Source organism: Vicia villosa, unplaced genomic scaffold (genome assembly GCF_029867415.1).
Source record: "Vicia villosa cultivar HV-30 ecotype Madison, WI unplaced genomic scaffold, Vvil1.0 ctg.001966F_1_1, whole genome shotgun sequence".
Lineage (NCBI taxonomy): Eukaryota > Viridiplantae > Streptophyta > Magnoliopsida > Fabales > Fabaceae > Vicia > Vicia villosa.
The window spans coordinates 170,998-193,125 of NW_026705794.1; the positions used below are offsets into that span (position 1 = coordinate 170,998).

General features: G+C 33.1%; 4 protein-coding genes across 6 annotated transcripts; 2 read left to right on the forward strand and 2 right to left on the reverse strand.

Moving 5' to 3' along the window:
• The first annotated feature begins 224 nt into the window (after positions 1–224).
• On the forward strand, positions 225–1,405 carry LOC131637329 (peroxiredoxin-2B-like). Its single transcript, XM_058907926.1, has 3 exons — positions 225–399; positions 518–597; positions 1,115–1,405. Exons 1-3 carry the CDS (start codon positions 245–247, stop codon positions 1,366–1,368), a joined length of 489 nt encoding a protein of 162 aa, XP_058763909.1. The 5' UTR covers positions 225–244; the 3' UTR covers positions 1,369–1,405.
• A 2,555-nt stretch (positions 1,406–3,960) lies between these two features.
• LOC131637299 (cyclin-dependent kinase F-1-like) lies at positions 3,961–6,050 on the forward strand. The gene is made up of 2 exons (XM_058907880.1): positions 3,961–4,574; positions 5,067–6,050. Exons 1-2 carry the CDS (start codon positions 4,098–4,100, stop codon positions 5,811–5,813), a joined length of 1,224 nt encoding a protein of 407 aa, XP_058763863.1. The 5' UTR covers positions 3,961–4,097; the 3' UTR covers positions 5,814–6,050.
• A 1,103-nt stretch (positions 6,051–7,153) lies between these two features.
• LOC131637331 (probable plastidic glucose transporter 2) lies at positions 7,154–14,149 on the reverse strand. 3 transcript variants are annotated; one of them, XM_058907929.1, is made up of 14 exons: positions 13,883–14,148; positions 12,425–12,557; positions 11,913–12,024; positions 11,732–11,799; positions 11,502–11,634; positions 10,647–10,746; positions 10,453–10,565; positions 10,277–10,370; positions 9,408–9,561; positions 9,153–9,296; positions 8,994–9,067; positions 8,457–8,545; positions 7,862–7,976; positions 7,154–7,681 (listed from the first exon to the last, which is right to left on the reverse strand). In XM_058907929.1, the coding sequence occupies exons 2-14, from the start codon at positions 12,516–12,518 to the stop codon at positions 7,499–7,501; spliced, it is 1,473 nt and encodes a 490-aa protein (XP_058763912.1). In that variant the 5' UTR covers positions 12,519–12,557; positions 13,883–14,148; the 3' UTR covers positions 7,154–7,498. The 3 variants fall into 3 exon arrangements, with proteins under 3 accessions (XP_058763912.1, XP_058763911.1, XP_058763913.1); XM_058907928.1 differs by having other exon boundaries at positions 12,425–12,574; XM_058907930.1 differs by having other exon boundaries at positions 7,539–7,681; positions 7,879–7,976; positions 12,425–12,576; positions 13,883–14,149.
• A 1,867-nt stretch (positions 14,150–16,016) lies between these two features.
• On the reverse strand, positions 16,017–17,316 carry LOC131637318 (putative pentatricopeptide repeat-containing protein At1g74580). The gene is made up of 3 exons (XM_058907908.1): positions 16,916–17,316; positions 16,195–16,249; positions 16,017–16,079 (listed from the first exon to the last, which is right to left on the reverse strand). Exons 1-3 carry the CDS (start codon positions 17,314–17,316, stop codon positions 16,017–16,019), a joined length of 519 nt encoding a protein of 172 aa, XP_058763891.1.
• Positions 17,317–22,128: the final 4,812 nt, after the last annotated feature.

Genomic DNA, 22,128 nt, shown 5'->3' on the forward strand with positions numbered 1-22,128 from the left:
TTTTTTTATAATTTTCCAAAGCACTTTATTTCAAGAAAATTATAAGTCAAATAAATGTGTTTTTACTTTTCTTAATAAGCGTGATTTTGTCTTTTTCTCTTATAATTTGGGACGGAGGGAGTATATATATATATATATATATATATATATATATATATATATATATATATATATATATATATATATATATATATATAACCATCCTTGCCTTCATTTTCTTCTCACTCATAATTCTTCATTAATAATGGCTCCAATTGCAGTGGGAGATACTATCCCAGATGGCATTCTTTCCTACTTGGACAATGACAACAATGTACAAACCATCTGCATTCATTCTCTTGCTGCTAACAAGAAGGTCATCCTCTTTGCTGTTCCTGGTGCCTTCACTCCAACTTGCAGGTGCATATGTTTATTGTTCCTTGAAATGCAAGTCATTTGAAACACTAGAAAATTTAAATATTATTAGAAGATTTATTTTTATTATTTAACTTCTTTTCCATTTGTCTATGTTGAACAGTTTGAAACATGTTCCTGATTTTATTGATGGAGCAGAAGAGTTCAAAAGAAAGGGTGTGGATGAATTGATATGTATAAGTGGTATGAACCAAATATTATATTTCTTTTTATTCTTTGTCCTTCATATAATTTGTTTTATCATACCATTGGACTAACTTCTAATTTATGAAATTTTTAATTGAAATAATTGTCTTTCTTACCAAAAAGTTACTATAAATATACATATATTCATGACACGGATATGAACATGTCAATCCTATTAATATAAAAAACATATGGATCGACACAGTTATATAATCAATTAATAAAAAATTACAAATATTTTAATATGACTTCAAGACATCTTTAACCCTTTTATAAAATATATTGAGAAAAAAAATAGTTATCTGAGTTGTCTGATACGTGTCATATGATCGTTATATGGATGTTAATGTTGGTTTAAGGAATATGTCGTAGTAGTGTTATATAAATATCGGACAATGTGGCCTTCTAATTCTAGAGGTGTTTGTGTTTTATAATTTATTAAAAAAGAGTTTTAATTTGAATGGTAGATAAATAATTTGAGATTGAACTAATAACATTTTTAATTTTTTTATAGTGAATGATCCTTATGTGATGAATGCATGGGCCAAAACATACCAAGATAACAAGCATGTGAAGTTTCTTGCTGATGGTTCAGCCAAGTACTCAAATGCTCTTGGGGTTGAGCTTGATTTAAGTGAGGGAGGACTTGGTGCTCGTTCTAAAAGGTTTGCTCTATTGATAGAAAATCTCAAAGTGAAAGTTGCAAATATTGAAAGTGGAGCAGAATTCACCATTTCTGGTGCTGAGAAGATCCTAAAAGCACTATGATGAATGTGTTTGATATGGCTATAAAATGTTATTTATTACTACTACCTATTAATGTTGCTTTAATTTTAATGTGTGTTGTGTATTGTTTGCTTTATGGTTGAAACTTACATGGATGCTTGTTATTCATCTTTAAAATAAAGTGTGTTATTTTAGATTTTAGACTCTTTAATTGTGAATTTGTGTTATAGGAATTTTAGTGTCGAATGTGGTACTTTATAAGTTATGAGATATTAAAAATAATTTTAACCCATTTGAATAGAAAAGAAAATTATCAATCAAAATAAGTTAAATTTGAAGTATAACAATAAAATTTGATAAGAACGCAATGCCTTTTATAATGCTATTGTGTATATTGTGTGGGATTTTGAATTAACCAAGAACAGTCATGGGAAAACCTTCGGTTCAGATTCAATTTCTACAAATTTCTACATGATTTCTAAGTCCATCAAGATGATATGTCGCGCTAGCCAACTGAAACCAAGGTTAGATTTGACTAACAAGAGAAGTTGGATCTTAATCTCATAGTCAATAAAATCTAGAGGAATTTTAGAATTCAACTTAGCCTCATGAAGATGTCTGTGTATAGGAAGTCAATTCTTAAGTGGATGGACTGTGGATATATTGGTGCAACTTTTCAAAGGTTACAAGACCTTCGACTTTATTATCTTTTTAAGGAAGTTAGGAGATTTATTTCATTGTGTAATGAGGGAATCAAAATGAGTTCCATAAAATTACATTTGTTCCCCTTTGCCGTTGACAGGACCATCGTTTCTTTGATATTCTTCACTCCCACCAAACTCTATATAAACTTATGCAACTATGTATTGGTATGTTAAGTGTGAGTATGAGTTTTACATCGGATGAAAAAGTGAATGTTGAACACTTTATAAGTGAGAAGACTCATAGACTTAATATTTTAAGGTTTTGGGTTAATATGTGGTGTCTCTCTCACTTGTGTAGTTGCTCCTAAAATTCGATGTAATGATCCTCGTACCCTCTCATGACCTAACAATGGTATTAGAGTTTGGTTCGACTATGACTCCTTGTATCGAAAAAGAATGGATAGACTCACACTTAATGGGAAGATTGTTGGTATATCAAGTGTGAGTATGAATCCACATCGGATGAAAAAGTGAATGTTGAACATTTTATAAGTAAGAAGACCCATAAACCCAGTACCTTAAAGTTTTTGGTTAATATGTGGTGTCTCTCTCACTTGTGAAGTTTCTTTTAAAGTCTAATGTGATGATCCCCGAGCCCTCTCATGACCCAACACCATAGAGATGTGTTTCCATGATATATATACTTGAAGTTATATTGAAAAGAAAATTTTATTTGTGTTTTACCCTAAATTATGGTAAAGGTAAGAGCATCAATTCGTTTGAAGATAAAATGTAACATGCCTTTGACGTTACAAAAGTGGATTAAATATTTAATTATTTGCTTAAAGATAAACATATTGGACTATTATTTGGTCATATAATCCCTACACTCGGGGAAATCAAAGACAGTAGGTATTTCAAGTGGAAAAACTCTGACAACCTTTCGACGATTAATACTTAATTGTGTTGTTTTTTAAATGGTTATTCAAAGGGACATGAAAGAAGACAAGTTCAAGTTGGCTGATAAAGGGATAATGGAGATGTGCATTGATATTGGTCATATCTCTTCATTGTGATATCTTGCTCGTGGCATACTAGGTTAAAAATGGTTTAGAGGGACAAAGCAAAGGGAAAACAAATATGATTGTTTAAAATTTTAGTCACATGAATCCCTACAACAAGATAAAAATATGAATGAGGCATCTATGTTCGATAAGTTGACCACTATGTTGGTCTCAATACTCGGTAATTATAAAACAAATAAGCCACAAACCTCCTAAGGTAAGACAACTCAATTAATGCCTTCTGATATGGTATATTCTTATGCAATTTTTGAACCACCTAGGATTCTCACCCTAGCGTTGGGGACAAGATCAAGCAGTTGTTTAAAATCGTAGGCAATTAACTAGAAGGCCCGATAATTATGGCCTAGAGAGTAGAATGATCCACCAAATCACGAACAGAACATGGATGTTATTCTAGCCTAGAGTGAAGGTGATATCGATCCAAGATCCATCAGATGGATCTCCGCATTCTACGCTGAAAGGTTGGCAAGTTGTTGTAACTGTCTTAGTATATAAAAAGTGAAGCGTATCATTTCTCAAGTTCTTTTGAATTTAAGTTTTATTCACTCATCTTATTTTATGTTTATTTTGACATTGAAATGTTAATCATTTCTCAAGTTCTTTTGAATTCAAGTTTTATTCACTCATCTTATTTTATATTTATTTTGACATTGAAATGTTAATCTTATATGTGAGCACCTATTCTAGCGTACCTAATTCAATGAATCCAAAAAAAAATATTTTAGTTCAATTAATTTATATAGGATTTTGAACCATGCTTACTTCACTTCTTTTAGAGAAAATTTGAGAAAAGGAAAAAACTCATGTATTACCTTTTGACCAAATATTTATTGCGTTACCAAATTTATAATAGAAAAATTAAATATTAAACAAATAAATAGAAGAAGGTGTCAGTGACACTAAGAAAGACAGCAATAACATAATGAGTTGAAAACCCAAAGAAAAATCAACATTCATTCACACACCATTTTCATTTTTCAAAAACTCAAATTTCTTCTCTTATTTTTATTTTTTTTAAATATTTAGAAATTAGTATTTGAAAATGGATCCTCCAGCAAAGAGTTGGAGCATCCATACCCGACCCGAAATAACATCCCAATACGAAATCCTCGAACACATCGGATCCGGATCCTACGCCGACGTCTACCGTGGCCGGCGAATCTCCGACGGGAGAATCATAGCCCTTAAAGAAGTTCACGATCACCAATCAGCGTCGAGAGAAATCGACGCTTTGCGGATTCTTCGGGGCTCCGAAAACGTTGTCTTCATGCATGAGTTCTTCTGGCGAGAAGATGAAGATGCTGTGATCGTTCTCGAGTTTCTGAAGACCGATCTCGCTACTGTGATTAAGGAGGCTGGTAGTGAGGGTCTTGCTGTTGGAGAGGTTAAAGGGTGGATGGTGCAGATTCTTAGTGGGGTTCATGCTTGTCATCGGAATATGATCGTGCATAGAGACTTGAAGCCGGAGAATTTTTTGGTTTCGGATGATGGGGTTCTCAAATTGGCAGATTTTGGACAGGTTTTGTGGATAAAGTTTTGATTTTTTTGAATTTTGCTTCATTTTTGTTTTTGGATTTTTATGAGTGTGTTTGTTTGCTTGATTGTTACTTTGAATCACTGTATTGATATTTTTTTGTTTGCAATTTGATTGTGTAATGTGATATGGATTGATCATGGATTATTGCAAGTTTGTAGAATTAGCTTAAAGTTGCAATTTTATGGAGGATGTGTGTGAACACTTTGGTCCTGAGAGTGCGCTCTTCTAAGTCTCGGCTTCGAATTCTGTTAGGTGCTAACAATTCTTCTGTTAGGTCCTGCGAGTCCATACATAGTTGTTTTGCTCTGGCTTTAAATAGGACCCCAGCAAATAGACAGTGGAATTGGTCCCCGTGAATTAGTTGGCGGATATCAAGTTTTCAAAAAAATCGTGAATGAATTTTTGAATTAGTTTAATGTTGCAATTTTAATGAATCATTGGATTGGCTATGTTTTAATTTGAATACTTTTTCAGGCAAGGATACTTTTGGAGTCTGGATTTGATGCATCAAATAGTGAAAGTTCATCCCAATATGCTCTTGATGCTATTCCCTTATCAGAAAATTCAAACCGGACTGGATTTGAAAATCAAGAGGAGGAGGAAAGAATCAGTCATGAGGAATATTTTAGAGTATTAGATGAGCTGAAAATTAAGAGTCATACATATGATACTGATGATAAGGACACAAACACGCACGACGGTAACAACTCGTGCCTTGCAACATGCACGATTAGCAATGACGACGATGACGATGATGTATGGAAGAATTCTTTGCCATATGAAGCAGATGAAGAAGGAGGGTATGAAGAGCTTGGTTTTCTCACATCATGTGTTGGAACAAGATGGTTTAAAGCTCCGGAACTGCTTTATGGATCGACTAATTATGGTTTGGAGGTTGATCTCTGGTCATTAGGATGTGTTTTTGCTGAGTTGTTTACCTTGAAGCCTTTGTTTCCTGGAACAGGTGATATAGATCAGATTAGTAGAATCATTAGTGTTTTGGGTAATCTCAATGAGGAAGCTTGGAATGGTTGTTCTAAACTTCCTGATTATGGAAGAATTTCTTTTACTAAGGTGGAAAATCCTATTGGTATTGAAGCATGCATGCCGAATCGTCTGCATGATGAAGTTTCCTTGGTGAAAAAATTGATTTGTTATGATCCAGCTAGGAGAGCCACTGCGGCGGAGTTACTTCATGACAAGTACTTCTCTCAGTTGTGATTTCTTTCATCAGAAATGGAAAAGACTAAGATGATTTAATTTTGGCTTCAGAGAAGTTTTATTTGTTTATTGTTTTGTTCTTATAAATTCAAAAGGTTGTGTTTTTTCAGTCTATAGATTAAAACCAAATTATGTCAATTTTATAGGGATGTAACATTTTGTTATTAATATCTGTACCATAAATATGAATTTAATGGGGCATCATTCATGGAATCAAATTTGCTAGTATTTGTGTTATTCAAATGGTTTTTTTGTTATGAGAATTGTTCAAGTGGTGATTTATTTGATTGACTTATGAAATCTGTGGTTGGATTTTTTGTTTATTTTATGAAGTAGTAGTATAATATTTGGTGAGCTATGATGTTATAATAGACGTAGAACTTTGAAGTGTTGTCTATTGCAAATGCAACTCAGGCCAGTTTGTTTCGGTTTTAAAAAAATAGATTTTTTTTTGTATTTTTTAAAATAGATTTTTCAAAACCGTTTTTTAAAATATTATAAATTTTTTTATATTCGTTTTTTTTTTAAAATGAAACACTCATTTTGACATCGTATGACATAAACATATATTATTAAGACCAAAACTTAGTCAAAATCTCAATTTTTTAAAAAAGTTGTATTTTAAAAATGAATTTTATGAAAATCTATTTGAAATAGCTTCAAAATTAAGTGATTTTTTGAAATTTTGATATCCAATTTTTTTTACCATAAATAAATGAAATACTTAAAATCACATTTTAAAAATAACTATTCAAACCAAATTTTCATTTGATCTTTGTAAAATATTTTTATACAAAATTTTGTAACACTATAAAAATCATTTTTAACAAAAGTCAAAAACAATTGGGCCCATAATTGGAATGACAGTAGATTCTCACGACCAATGCAATGTGCCCCAAACATGCTTATAGATAAAAATTTAGATGAGATGAACCCTAAAGATTGATCAGAGTTGGGGACAAAGTTAATGCTCAACATATTCTTATAAAGATCTTCATATATTACCAGTCAATAAGATTCTCACCCCAACAGGATACAAACTCAATTTTTTGTAGAATATGAGCTGAATTCTTATTTCAACCGACCTTCATTGGCTGACGTTTTTCTATTTATGTTCCGAACAGTTGGAATGGAAAGAGACCAAGCAATTGCACTACTAACTGATATATAAATAGTTAGTTAGAATAACCAAAAATTCAAGCAGGTCTTTCTCATTTGTAATCTTGAGGGACCACCAGTTCACTAAATAATGTGGTTAATAGAAAATAGTATATCGGATACTCACCCAAATTCATACAAAAACTTGTTATATTGAGATTTTGAAAACAAAATGCAAGCAATTATAGTACTACACAAAATCTATATTACATATTAGATACAGATACAGCACGTTGACAAATATTATGGGAAGTAGATTTCCCCAATTATTTTTCTCGTTGTACAGATTTCTCTATCCATGGACGTGCACATGGAATCACTGAACCCAAACATGAGATGCTGGTATCAAAATACTAAGCCTATTTGTATTAATGTTACACTAAAACAATACATGGTTACACCCTTGAATTTCTCCTTGCACTATTAAGGTAAACAAGATGGATGAAACACAATATGCTCATAGCCGAAACTATGTGATAGCCCCCAAATTATGCAAAATTACTGCAGTGAATGGATATTTGTAAGATTTAGTCTTGGGGAAGAAGTGCTATCTCAATTTCTTGAAGTGATTTCCCTTTGGTTTCTACCACATTTCCTTTTACAAAAATTACTGCCATGATGCAGAAGGTAGCAAACATTGAGTAAAGCAGTTGTGGACCAAGTGTCTCCAGTAAACGCAAAAACAGTAACCCAACAAAGAAATTAACGACCTGTACAAGATTGCAATGAATTTTAGAAGTCTTCATTTTCTTAATTCAGCCATAATAAAGTTCAGGAACAATATAACAATTTATCAAACTCGGGTAAACTAAATGGTGTGCAGACGATGTAACTTTAATTAATTTGTAATAGAACATGACATAAATTATAAACAAGCAGAAGAAAAATACCCAATTTACAGACATACAGAATGCCATGGCTTTGGCTCTGATTCGGCTGGGAAATATTTCTGTTAGGAGTAGACCTGGAACTGGGCCAGCTCCAAGAGCAAATGTAAAGACAAACCTGCATGAAAGAAGAAGAAATGTCAGTGTTCATTTTCTGGCAGTGTCGGCCCAAAATAACTGCATACAACCCTAGCCAAAAGGTGACTGGTTCAAGTTTTTTTTAACAGTGTGCCTGTTCCAAGTGACATCAATGATTATTATTGTTTTCTTATCAAAGACATTCTCAATAATTCTCTTTCCAAAAGATCATCCACTAGTGACCTTATATCGTTAATAAAAGCAACTTCTCTCCAGCTAAGAAAATGTCATGTCACTATTTCTAGAAGGATAAAGCTAACATGTGCCCCAAGGGCACATGTTAAGAAATCTAAATATAGAGAATTTGTATTGAAAAATGTAATAAACACATTAATTATCAACTTTTAATGAAAACAATGCACAATTTTTAAGAATTTTTTTAGAAATATGAATTTAGTTATACTAATAATTTTCACCACAGATGTATCTATCAAGAATCAAGATCAGTATTCATACTTACATTAACATGCCACCAACAGATAGGTAGAGAGCTCCAGTGTTTGGTAAAAATGAACTTGCTCCTGTGACTTGAAAGATCATTGATATCGCCTATTCGGTTTTGCAACAAAGATAAGATAAGATAAGATAAGATAATCTTTTTTCACAGGATAATCTTTTTTATATATAATAACAAGATAAGATAATTAAAACATCATAATGCAACAAAGGAAATTTTCCACAGTTTTGCAATGTTGTGTGCTTGCATTGGTTCACAGACCAAACGATATTTCTCCTCTTCGTTACTTTTGATTGTAATTATAATTATAATTTACTTTTTTCCTTCATTATTATTTAGATATAATTTCGGACGATAGTTTAATTGTTACTCTTTTGTTCCTAATCTTGAGGAATTCCCATTAGGTGTCAGAGTTTAGTCAGGGCTTAAAATAGGATAACATGTCCCTGAGTCCCATATTGTGATGTATGTGAAAACCACCCTTAATATGATGATATGGTACAAGAAAAAAAATATAACATAACACTATGCATAATTTACCATGCCAAAGAAACTCCAAAAGAGTAGAACCTTCCTTCCAAGTTTATCCATCAAAATCGTTGAAATGATAGATCCTGAGATAAACAGGAAAAAAAACAGGAAAAAAATTAGCATTTGAGAATACAACTTAATTCTATTAGAATGAAAATGAAACTGTACCTGTCAAATTAGCAATTCCTATGGACACATTTGCAATATCCGATGGCACTCCAGCACTTTTAAAAACAGTTGAAGAGAAATAAAACACAGCATTTATACCAGATAGCTGTTGTAAAGCAAATAGGGTTGATCCAATAAAAACAACTGCAAAACGAACTCGTGAATAAAAATGACTTTTGGATACCTAAAGAAACCAGTGTCAAGCTAACAACAATGACACAACTATCCTAGAGATAGGCATAAAAAATTATATACCTTTAGAATGATGACCATGAAGCAATTCAGAGAACTTCACCGTATCAGTATCGTCTGCTCTATCTACCTTGGATAACTGGGATATTGCAAATTTTGCTTCGGGTACACCCAGAAGCCTTTCAAATTCAGCTTCTGCTTCAGCAGTTCTTCCTTGCTATATGACAAAAGAGAGAAATGATCGAGTCAAAGGGATGATAGATCAAGCGATGCAGGGTGAACATTTGTCTTACTAATTAATAAAAACCAAGAACTATTGCAAATCATGCCAGAGATGGATAGAAAGAGACTTGGAGAATACGTTAACAGTTATAACTATTCCTTGAGTCTCCTATTAATAAGGAAATGAGGATATGCATAGAAGCCTTCAAGAACTATAAACACAATCTGAATATTCCTCATTAGTCATTACTTTTGATGACTGATCATAGGACTAAATATGGTGAGATTAAAAGAAGTGGGTGGGACTGAGGAGAGGGGAAATAATAAAATAAGCAAATAAAGAGTGTAGGATAACTATTTGCATTTGATTTCACTTCATTTTGATTTATAACCTCATCACTACTAGAAAGAGAAAAGCTACAAAAAATCAGCATGGGTTAGTTAAATATGCAACATAAAAACCCATACTTGTCCTTTAGGCTTTTTTATCTTCTAGATTATTTGATCATTACACTAGATTACTAGATAACGAAGCTTGCACTTAATTGTAAATGTAAAAAAAGAAACATAGAGCACTTCAACAAAGTAACAGCTTGATTAACATAAAGATTTCAACTTTCAAGTGATTCAAACAAATATAGGATCAAGAAGTTATAAATATAATTATAAAAAGAGATGATGTCTAATATGAAATAGTATTAGGTGTCAACCTTGTATAACCAATGTGGACTTTCTGCACAGAAGACCATAGCCAGAGCAAGTATAGCTGCAGGTATGGTAGATACCCAAAAACAAACCCGCCACCTGAATTAACAAATTCAGGACATGTTTTAGAAAAGATGAAATATAAATATCAGATAATATGAATTTAAGATTTATATCATACCATCCAGAAATTTCTTTGACGGGGATTCCAATAAATAACGAGCCCAATATACCAATGCATGTTGCAATCTGGATGAGGGCCCCGTAGGTACCACGGACAAAAGCAGGAGAAACCTGTCATTCAATATAGCAATCACGTGAATAACCACTATATTTTTATCCTTACCAATAAAACAGAAGCAACCATTTACATACCTCTGTTATATACAGAGCAGCAACAGCAGGGCCCAAGCCCAAGCCAGTCCCAACAATTAGCCTTCCTACAAGCATGCCAAACAAGTTGTTTGTTGCTGCACTGAATGTTCAGAATATCGAATAAGAAAATTAGCCCTGAGAACTTATACTTGAAATCAGAGGTAAAAACTGCCACTGACCAAGCTGAAATACATACAGGGGATCAGATGTTTCGGTAAAGCGACTTGAAAAGCATACTAACTCTATTATACTATACATATACTAACTTTTGTAAGGATATCTATGATTTTGAAACTCATAAAACAGGTGATTTTCTCTGTTGTTAATCTATTATATATTTAGAATATATGAAAGATGAAAACATTTGTTCTTTTCGAAAGCTAGCAAGGTAACAGACAAATATCATAATAGGAGAAGAGTCCCTAGGGAAACCATAAGATTGCAAATTGGCAATGAGGTACAAGAGGGATGGGAGAAAGAAGTAAAAAGATTTTATCCATTATAGAACACATGAATAACATATTTTGTGCTTCCACAGTAGCCAAGAGATCAACAGTAAAACTTGAAAATTGACGATTAAAAAATGAGTACAAGCACATATTAACCTTACCGGTTCTGTTGATCACAAGGATAATAGATATATATACACATATTAGCTATACTATTGTAGAATGAAATTGAGAAGGACATACTTGTTTTATCAATAAAAAGAACCTCAAAGACTAATACTTCCTTGCAAAGGTACAGAAATCAACCCCAAATGCAAGGGGGGCAAGAAAAATTGGAATGAAAATTCTCATTTATCACAAAAATAGAATGAATCAATAAACATATATTGAATATAAAAAATATAACCTCATTGAAGCACCAATTATCATTGGCAAAGCACACAACTGGAAAGCCCTGCGTCGCCCCACCCCATCAGCAATCCAGCCACTCAATAAACATCCAAACAGGGCACCACCAAGACATATGCTCACCACCAGGCCTTCATTTGAAATCAACCCCAAAAACATCTAATTATAAAAAAATCATTTATAACATGACATCAAATTAAGCATAGGTTTTGGAATCTTCTTTTTCACCTTCTGCCAAGGTATTTCCATGGAATCCAAGATCCAAAGAAATGCTCTCAAGTGGTTCATTAACTACGCTGTAGAACACAAAAATTCAAAGGATTAAAAGTGAACTCTTTGATGGATTCCCAATTAAAGCAAGAAAACGAAGAGAGAGGAATAGAGAAATAGAAACTAAGGAAGCACAAACCTGAGATGGTATCCAAATAGTAATGAAGAAATGGTTGCCACAAGTACATGTGGTAAAGAACGCTTCCAGGAAGGATTTGATGTTTCCTTACCCATACAGTTGTCTAAAAGATCTATCAGGCATATAAAACAGCATGGTTAGTAGTTACCATGATAGAAGAACTAATAAAAAATATGCATTACGTCACTAAAATTACATGTTTTCAATTATCATTTTCAGCACTGCAGTGCAGTTGATTGCAAACAATCAATAATAAGGACAGCTGGACAAGAGCAATAACATATAAATGAACATAGGAAAACCAGATCACTTTCAAGATTTAGTTGAGTTACTTTTCTTCTGAGTAATGAAATGTTGAAAGGATTATGCTGGAAAGGTAGCAATTATTTCACAGATAGGGTACTTCCTTGAGGAGGTATTCAGGTTAGATGCAATATTTCACAACAGATAGGAACTAGTTAATAGTGTCACATAACCTGAATTATATTTGTAAATATTCAATGAAGAGATACCTGAGCTTGCTTCCACGTCTTCTTCCATATTTGAATTATCTTTTGAAGGAGTGCGTTTGTACATAAAGGAATTTTCACGGTAATGCCCCCACATATCAAAATTTCACCTGACAGCTTGCCCAAAACACCTTGACTGAAAAGATTCAGTTTCTCTGTGTGTAAATAAAAAAAAATATATAACTAATAGGTTCATGAAAGCACAGCAAAATGAAAAAAATCAAAGTTTAATACATCAAAGTCTTGCAAGACACCAAAAATGTTGTGTGTGTCCTCTAGGAAGTCAAGTTAAAAAAACAACTTGAGCTCCAACATATATATCTATCTTTAAGAACCAAGATACATTTCGAGATCGTTATCGTAATCAAATACAGTGATCCCTAGGGGTGGGAGGGTAGCTCAACTGGCTTGAAACAGTTGAGTTAAGGGTTAATAGGAGTTGGAGATCCAGGGTTCAAGTCCTGGCAAGGGTGTAAAATATATACCAACAATTAACCACTAACAATTTGCCATTAAAAAAAATACAGTTATCCCTCAGCATTTCAAGAAATCGTCTCCCAATTCTGGAGGCATATCTTATGCAGGCAATACTTGATCTACATTCTCTTGTGCTAATTAGTCAAAGTGAAAATGAAAATAGGAAACATGGAAGGAAGTGGGGCATTAAAATCTTAAAGAACCATGTTCTATCCAAACTCGAAGCTCAATATCACTCAAGCAAATACTACACACACAAAATAATCATCTAATAACAGCTACTCTTCCCGCTAAAATCACGATACCTCGAGTGTTTTATTATTTCTTCGTTTCTTTTGTTTTAACAGCTATTCGGTGCAGTAACAGCTAGGCATCAGAGCCAAAGGAGCTCTAAAAATACTCTCATCCTAATCCTACCTACATACATACACATAAATTCCTTCTACCAAATCAAAACTAGCTAGAGATGTTTCAAGCACTCCAAAAACCGAAATGCCAGCACCAACAACCTATAAACTATAGTACTACTACTTCACAATTTCAATATCATCAGAATCATATTCCAACAAAGTTCACAACTCATAGAATTTTCAAATCACTGTATCATAAGCTCAATCCTACTAATCTACACAAAATCACCAGAAACGAGTCACAGATTCACAGTAACGCTAGAAACACTTCTATTCTACAAATCTATTCTACAAATCAATCGATTCAAGCATCACAAACAATATCAAAAGCAAATATAAAACAATTCAGATTTCTACTACTTTACAGAACAAACTGCAGAAATTTCTCTATTGATAATCGATACTACAAAACTACAAGTTCCTCTGTTTTCCCATGAAAAACGTAAATTAAACTGAATCTATGAAAACTTGTTCAACAAAGCAGAAAAAAGAAAACGAAGTGAATCGAGATCAAATAAACAGAGAAATCGAAAGAAAAAATAGTAACAGAAAAATGAAATGAAAAGTTACGCACCAATGAACAGAGAGCTCCGATCTATCGCAGAGCTCTCTCTTTCTCAGACGAGAGAGAGAGTGTTTGGGTTTTGTTTTGAAACAGAATGAAAGAAACGGTGGGGAAATGGAAACGGTAACCGCTAAACGGAGGAGAAACAGAAGAGAAAGTGCTATCGTGCGCGGGGTGTGGCTGGAATTTGAAGGAAACAGAAAAAAAGAAGAATCTGGTACGATTAATCAGTGATGGTTGTTGATTTGAAGAGAAAGGGAAAGAACGTAAGCTATAATTGCACTCGTGTTTAAGTAACAGTATTAGTTACGTGATTTTTTTTTTTTATTAAATTTAATTACGTAAACGATAAATAACCAAATTTAAATAAATTAAGGAATTATACTTTTAACAAATTACTTTAAATATTGTTTCATTTTATAATATATATAGTATTTCCATTAAATCTAACTATAGCCTATATTATAAAGAGTATTATATTATAAAGAGTACTCCCTCCGTCTCATAATAAGTGTCCCATTTGAGTAATGCGCGGTTTTTAAGAAAATGATTGGATGTGTTGGTTTTAGTAAAAAAGTTAATGTCATTTACTAGAATACCCCTATCAATAGTAGTTGAATAACGTGAAAGTTAATAAATAGGGGTATAATAGTGGAAAAATAATAATGATTGATGCATTGGAATTGTAAAAGGACAATTAATTTGAGACAAAGAAAAACTATAAATGGGACACTTATTATGAGACGGAGGGAGTATTATATTAGTATTTGATAAAAATGGAGGGTGGTACACGGTTTTTTATAGAGGCTAAGATTATGACACATGTATGTTTTCTTCTGGCATATGTTGTGGGGATGATGAGTTCTTAAAATGTGTTAGTTTTCTATTGGTGAAGATGGGACCATAGATCGATGATCTCGATTCCAAATCTAGATTTGAATGTTGTTTTATTGTGTTTTTTTTACTACTTATTGTTACTTTTTCTGTTTTGTCTTATTTAAGTTGTGGTATGGGTATGTATTTTTTAAATAAATAGTTAGAGTTGTATAAATTTAAATAATAAAATAAATTTTTAATTGTTAAAGTATCTTATTAATAGTAGATAACTAAAATCTTTGAGGACTGAGATATTATTAAGAATCATTCACCATCATATTTTTAATATAAAAGAAACAGATACATGTATATAATAAAAAAAAGAAAGATGATTTCATTCAAGCAAAAAGGGTAGTTAGAGAAGATTTAAAAAATAAGCTTAGTGAGGTCAAAAATGCTGAAAAATAAAAGCCAAAAACATAAAATTAGATTTTGATCATATCAATCAATAGGATAAGACTTATTTTTTATTGTCAAAAGCATTCAAATTTTTCATTTTGGATAATGCATATCTTTAATAATTAGATGACTTGAAAGAAAGCACTTATGAATCTCTTTATTTTTTTTTGGTAAGGCTTATGAATCTCTTTACTAAAAGAATAGATTTTGTTTGAGAGTATGAGCATTAATGTCATTTGAATGGACATTGAGAATCCATAAATACAACAGGACATGACTATAAATTTAATAAAGGGTTAAATATACAATGCCCCTCTGTCATTAGGGCGAGATTCGGTTTTGCCCCCCTGAAGTTTTTTTTTTTTTATCTGCCCCTTATAAAACCAAAACATCAATTTTACCACACCCTATTACCACATTTGCTGACTGTGTAGTTGACTAAGGCACATTTATATTTTTTTTTATGCTGACTGTGTAATAAATAAAGAAAGATGGGATCTAAAGGAACATGATGGTGTACTGCATGGAATCTAAAGAACATGATGGTGTACTGCATGGAATCTAAAGAACATCATGGTGTACTGCATGGGAACAAAATCCCAGATTATCCAGCATATAATCTTCACTTTTCATCACCAAAAATAAGCTTTCTAGAGTTTCTTCAATCTTGGAAAATTCTGGATGAAAGATACTCGTAGCATGGAAGACGAAAATGCGATGCCCCACCTGAATCCAACTATATGTTATTACATTCTTTACCATCATTTGGTTGTAGACCTTCGAAAATAAATGTTAGGTGAAAAAGATTTAGTCCTGTTAGGTGATAATTGCATATATTTCAATTAGTCATGTTTTCTACCATTTTCCATTATACAGAAAGAGGCATGTTTTCACAGCTTCTTGATGCCAGCACTTTCTGAATCTTCAGAACCTATTTAACAATCTGAAAGAAGTAGCGCGTTTGACATCAAGACAGTGCACATCATGTTTCGCTTGCAAGTTGCAAATACGCAAAAGTATCATTTTGACATGAAGATGATGCAAACTTGGTCTGATATCTCTAAAGAAAAACCATTTTGGATTCTGTATGGGGGAGTAAACCTGCCAATATAAAAATGAAAATAGAAATGAAGAAATTGAAGGCTATGAATTAATGGGGAGGGTATACTTTCCAAGTCTAAAACTAAAATTCTATCATCAGCGACTACACATTGTGTCATGAAAACTTAAAAGAAGCTTACATTAGTTATACACTAACACAGATTATATTTGCAATTCTGATGCTATAGAAATCAAAACTGAATGCTATCTTTCTTCGGTGTGAAGATGTTACTCACAAAGAAATTGGTCTTATCATTATTGAAATATCCACATAAACAAAATAGCATACTGCAGTTGATAGGCTCGACGACTTTCATGTGATCTTAACAACATTTGCTTTAAAGCACCCACTCTATTGAAAAACCAACACTAGCTGACATGAAATTTTTCATGTTCACAAGTCATGCAATCCACAATAATGTATGATACCAACACCTGAAATCAGGTAGTGTTCTTTCATGAAATGTGAAAATTAATATAACAAAAGTGAACATATTTTCAACGATTTATGAATCAGTACTATCACTATAAATAGGAAAAATACCTGCTGTACCGAAATAAAAGGTGTCTAGTGGAAGCAACAAACACCTTGGAAGTTGGAAACAAGCATATGATCAGGAACCCTCATTTTTCAAAGATGTTATCTTCTAATCAATAGCTGATTACCTGGCCTTACGATGAAGAGAATTCCAGTTTGGATTACTTTTCTTAAATATCGTTTTATCTCTAATACCATCATATAGTAGTTCATAGGCATGATAAGTTATATGTCCCTTTTTCAACAAATTTTCTACAACAATCTTAGGTGCTGCTACCACCTTTTTATCAGCTTCAAAAATTGTATTCACAGTATCCGGGACAATGTCCTTTTGTACCATAAGGTGGATGATACCAACTGCTTCTTGAACCTTGTGCTCCACACAAAGACAATTTAAAACCCGTCCAAATGTTGTTAGTGATGGAATAAATCCCTTTTCAATATTCTCCAATAGAAAACTGTATCCACGGGTAACATTTCCCGTTTTGCAAAAGCCATCAATAATGACCCGGTAAGTATACTTTAACATGAATGAGTACCAGTTGCAAAAGATCCAAACAGATGTTTTCTACGTGTTTGGTTCCATGCATAAGTGGTTCCATGCAAAAGGTGAAGCAGCTCAGACTCAGCTAGTAGCAACACCATCCAAAAGTGATTCTCAGCCAACACCTAAGGAGCTGGCTTATAAAGAAAGTGGTGATCTATACTCTAGCTTACGTTGGCTGCTTCCAGGAATTGCTTTTATGTTCATCATTCATTATCTTTCTAAGTATTTAGAACATTTGTTCATAAGGGAATCACAATCATATGTGGATGTGATTTTTAGTTTTAACTTATTTGTATTTTCAGTGGCATATAATAAGTGTTATTTCAACCATGCACATTGGAGTTATTGGTGGGAGGTATTGGTGTTTTGTCTTCCTGATGTTATGCTATAGCAGCATCACTTGAAAGTAAAAAAAAAAAGTGGTGAAAGAAAACGACGGGGAGGTGGTGGTGGGAAGTGGGAACCTATGGATACTGTGCAGCTAGTTTTCTGTGGATAAGGAGCAATTCTCGCGGTGGAGGTGGTGGTGGTGGAAAGTGGAGGTATTAGTGGTTAAATATAATTCAATTAATTATTTATATAACCCTTTTGCCACATCATCAGCAAGTTAAAGCCCAGTCAGCAAATATGGTAAAAGGGTTTGGTAAATCTAAGTTTTGGATTTTATAAGGGGCATTTAATAAAAAAAATAATTTAGGGGGCGTAAACCAAAACTCGCTATATTGGCAGGGGGTGAAATATATTAAACCCTTTAATAAAATAAACTCACTCTAGAAATAGATATCTAGAGCTCTATTTATTTCTTTTTCGCATCTACTTATACACCTCTCAAAAATGAAAGTATTATTCCATATTGCTACACGTTCTATTGTAGAACCATAATTAAAAATAGAAAGAATTGTGAATATAGTGGTGGAGCGTGGATTTCTCAACACTACATTAACGAGGCATCGAGGATGGAAGGTTGTGATCATGATATGCATGGTTAGCATTCCAACGCCTAAGTCAATTTAGGGTTTAAGATAATGGTAGTGAAAATGGAGATTAGAGATTGTGTACCTAAAAATCCCGTGTGAAAGTATTTATACCTTAGGCATGATGAAGCAGATTGGATAAATGAGACCCGTGTTATTGGGCATTTGGTTGACACTGAATGTCAGCTCTAAATTTATCTATAGAATCCAAAAACTAACAGATAATCATCCTAGATAAGGATTCGAGTAATATATATAGCAAACCAAACCTCAAGCATATAGCAAAAATCTAAGATAACAATCGGCAAGATTTGTAAAGCAAATTAAATATAACGCCATGGGCGACAAATATACATGAGTTCAAAGTAAATACATACACAAAACCCAACTAAGAGAGAATACACAAAGAGGAAGAGAAATGAACCAAAAATCTCCTGGTTTGTCAATGTTGATTGATGATCAATCCATTTCAGATCATTTGTATGTAAGCTTTGAAGTTGTTTTCTAAGCTCTCTCTACCAAAAAAATGAAGGTTTGATGGATTAGGATAAAAAAATCCAAAATATAACCTAAAAAAATGTGTTTTGACCCCTTTTAACGTATTTCGTCGGGAGAGTATGAATTTTCCAGGAGAACTACACCAATAGCAACAGTAGAAAATTCTACACTGTTTCAGCCATACTTGAGAACAGTAACTCCAATTTGCACCTGTTTCGAAGCGTTGGAAAGTTTATTCAATGCTGCTATCTAACAATGAATAAATATCAATCAAATTTATGATTTTTTTATTCTTTGATTTTGAGCTTTATTTATTGATGAGTTGCTCAAAATCGCGCGTTTGAAGTCGTGTCTTCGATGTTTTATTGCTCATGCTCCAAATACTCATCAATACATATAAATTGAATGGAAAACTTTCAAACGATACACAAATACATAAAAACTTGATGAAATACAATAGTATACGTATTTATGTAATATACACTAAAACACGTACAAGTTGAGGAAAAATAGTAGATAAGTGCACCAAAACTATAAACCAAAATAACTACAAAAATGCACTTATCAGCGACGCACATTTATGCTATAATGTCGGGATCACTACTACCTCTGATATCCTCTAGTGTGGGGGGATTGTACCTTTTTGGCAACCATGATTAAAAATTATTGAGACTAGAGGCGGAGGTTTAAGTGAGCATAAGTACGATGATGATAATGGATGATGTGTAACCTGGGTTAGTTTAACCGAGACCCCACGGTGGGCGCCACTGTACTTGTTAAAAAGTATAAAATGCGTATCACCCTTATGTTGGTAAGGGTGGCCAGAGGCATTAGTGATTTTTTGTGAGTTATGCATTGCTCATGTTAATGAGGAATCCTATTTGATGGTGTTTTATTTATGAAGAGAGCAAACTCACCTGAGGTGATAAGCTTTGTATTCTCAGGGTATTTGGTGTACGTAATGAGTTATCCTTCCTCACTCTGTAGCGAGGTATTTATAGAGGCTTATGAGCCTAGGTTTAGAGGACTTCTAAGAAGTGATAACCGCTCCACCTTGACTATGGGAGTTGTTGACTGCCTACTTCTTAGAGAAACATGGGCATGACTTTGTGCATACATTTATGGACTATGTAAGCGTCATTATCCACATTTCCCCTTAGGGCAAACCCCTTGCCACGTCAGGGTTATACTTCATGCAATGCGATGGGGGAGAACTTCTAGTAAGGGCAAGTCATATCACTACAGCAATCTTGATCACCACAAGTTGATCAACATAATTTGATAATCAATCATATCCATTTGATCATTGTATCATATGATCTTCAGATTATCTTATTTAATTTTTTTATTTAGATTAATTAAATAATCAACGTATTTGGCCCCATATATGATTTAGATATATTATTTGTTTGATAAATTAAAAAATTAAAATTCTCTTATCCTCTTATAAATAGGATTTATTTATTTTATAGGGAAAATACCCTTTTTTGTCGCGTAACTTTATCTCGGTGTCCATTATGGTCCCTTAACTTTTAAAAATTTCAAATCAATCCCTTAAATCTTAAAAACAAAGCACGTTTGTCCTTTCGTCTTTCTCCGTCGGTGAGGGTTCAGAATGAGTGTATATGTGGCATGGATGTCTTACGTGGCATTTACATGCTATATCTTTAACATTTGTGAACAAAGCCTTTATTCAGAAGTGAAGTTCTTAACTTTTGTGAAGAAAAACCTCGTGCAATGAGAGAACCTTGAAGAAAACAACATCGTGCAGTGAAGAACATTGAAGGCGAACATTTGAAAGCATCGTTGCAAATAGGTTAGAAACGTGATGATATGTACCAGTTTTGATAAGGATGTCTGGTGAACACATATTTGAGGTTCATCATGTAGAAAATCCTTCAGATAATTTGTTGTGTATTTAAAGGAAGGTGTGTGCTCTTGTAGAAGGTGGGAATAAGCTGAATTGTCTTGTGTTCATGCATTGTCTAGCATTAAAAGTAGGAACTTCAAGGTTGAGGATTACATCCCTATTTATCATAAGAAGTCAATGTACATGAAGGTATATTCATCTGTCATTTATCTTGTGAATGAATCCAAGAAGTCAACTTCAAATGCTAAGAGGCTAAGTAAGTTGGGTGTTGGGAGGCCATCAGCTCCTTTTGTTCCCCCTGGACCAACTACAAGACTAAGTTCTGCCAAGAATGTGATTGGCCCAACTACATAGAGGACAACACCAACAAAGAGGACAACACCCGAGAAAAAACTTAGAACTATTTAGGATGTCATTTTGAATTTGTTATCATTTTGTGTAATGGTCTTAACTAATATTTGGAACCATCTATTGTCATTTTGTATTATGCTTATGCATGTCATTTTGAACTGATGTCATATTGTGTACCAGATATGAAAGTCAATTTGAACAAGTTTATGTTAATGGCAATTATGTGCTATGTTGAAACTCTGTTAATTAGAAGTTTATGTGTAATGTATGACAATGCTTGTGTTGCAATTATATGTTGCAATTATGTGTTGCAATGAACAATTGAACTGATAAAATTGAACCCGTTTAATTGAACAATTGAACAATGTTACAACAATTAACTGAAATTAACAAAAGTTCCCATTTCAATACAACTTAAACATTCAACATTTCAACATGAACAAAATCAGAACTTCAATTGTACAATATAACTTAAACATTTCGACTCATCATGAACAAAACCACAATTGTTGCACCTAAAATAACAAACATATCCAATATTTTTCCAACTTCAGAATCTTGTTTATCTCCTTCCTTAATTCTTCATTTTCAATTTAACTTTTTCAATCTCCATTGTTACATCATCCAATTTCTTTGATAACTTTTCTAATCTAGACATTATAATTTGCCCTTTGTCTTCTTAAACTTCCCCATAAAACCATTCAAAAAACCCACACCCAGGTTGCCTTGTTTCCTGCATTTTACGATAGAGTACTCAAACTGTAACAATGAAGATGAAAAGCTTCAAATTGTAACAATGGAGATAAAAAGCTAATACATATCACAAACATACCTTAAAATGAGAATAACCCGAAAAATGTTTTCCATAGCTCTTTGTCGTTGAAGACCTACAAAGAATAGTTGTATCTCCACTCTGACAACTCGGTTTCCATGGAAGATTGGAGCTCGTGAACACACTATGTGTTTCATGGGGGACGAAGCATAACCTAATTTCATGGAGGATGAACCCTAGTCTTCAATTTTTGGAAATTAAATCACCTTAACCCTAAATCAAAATAGGAACACATACCCAAACAATTTGGAAGACGTTTTGGTGAAATA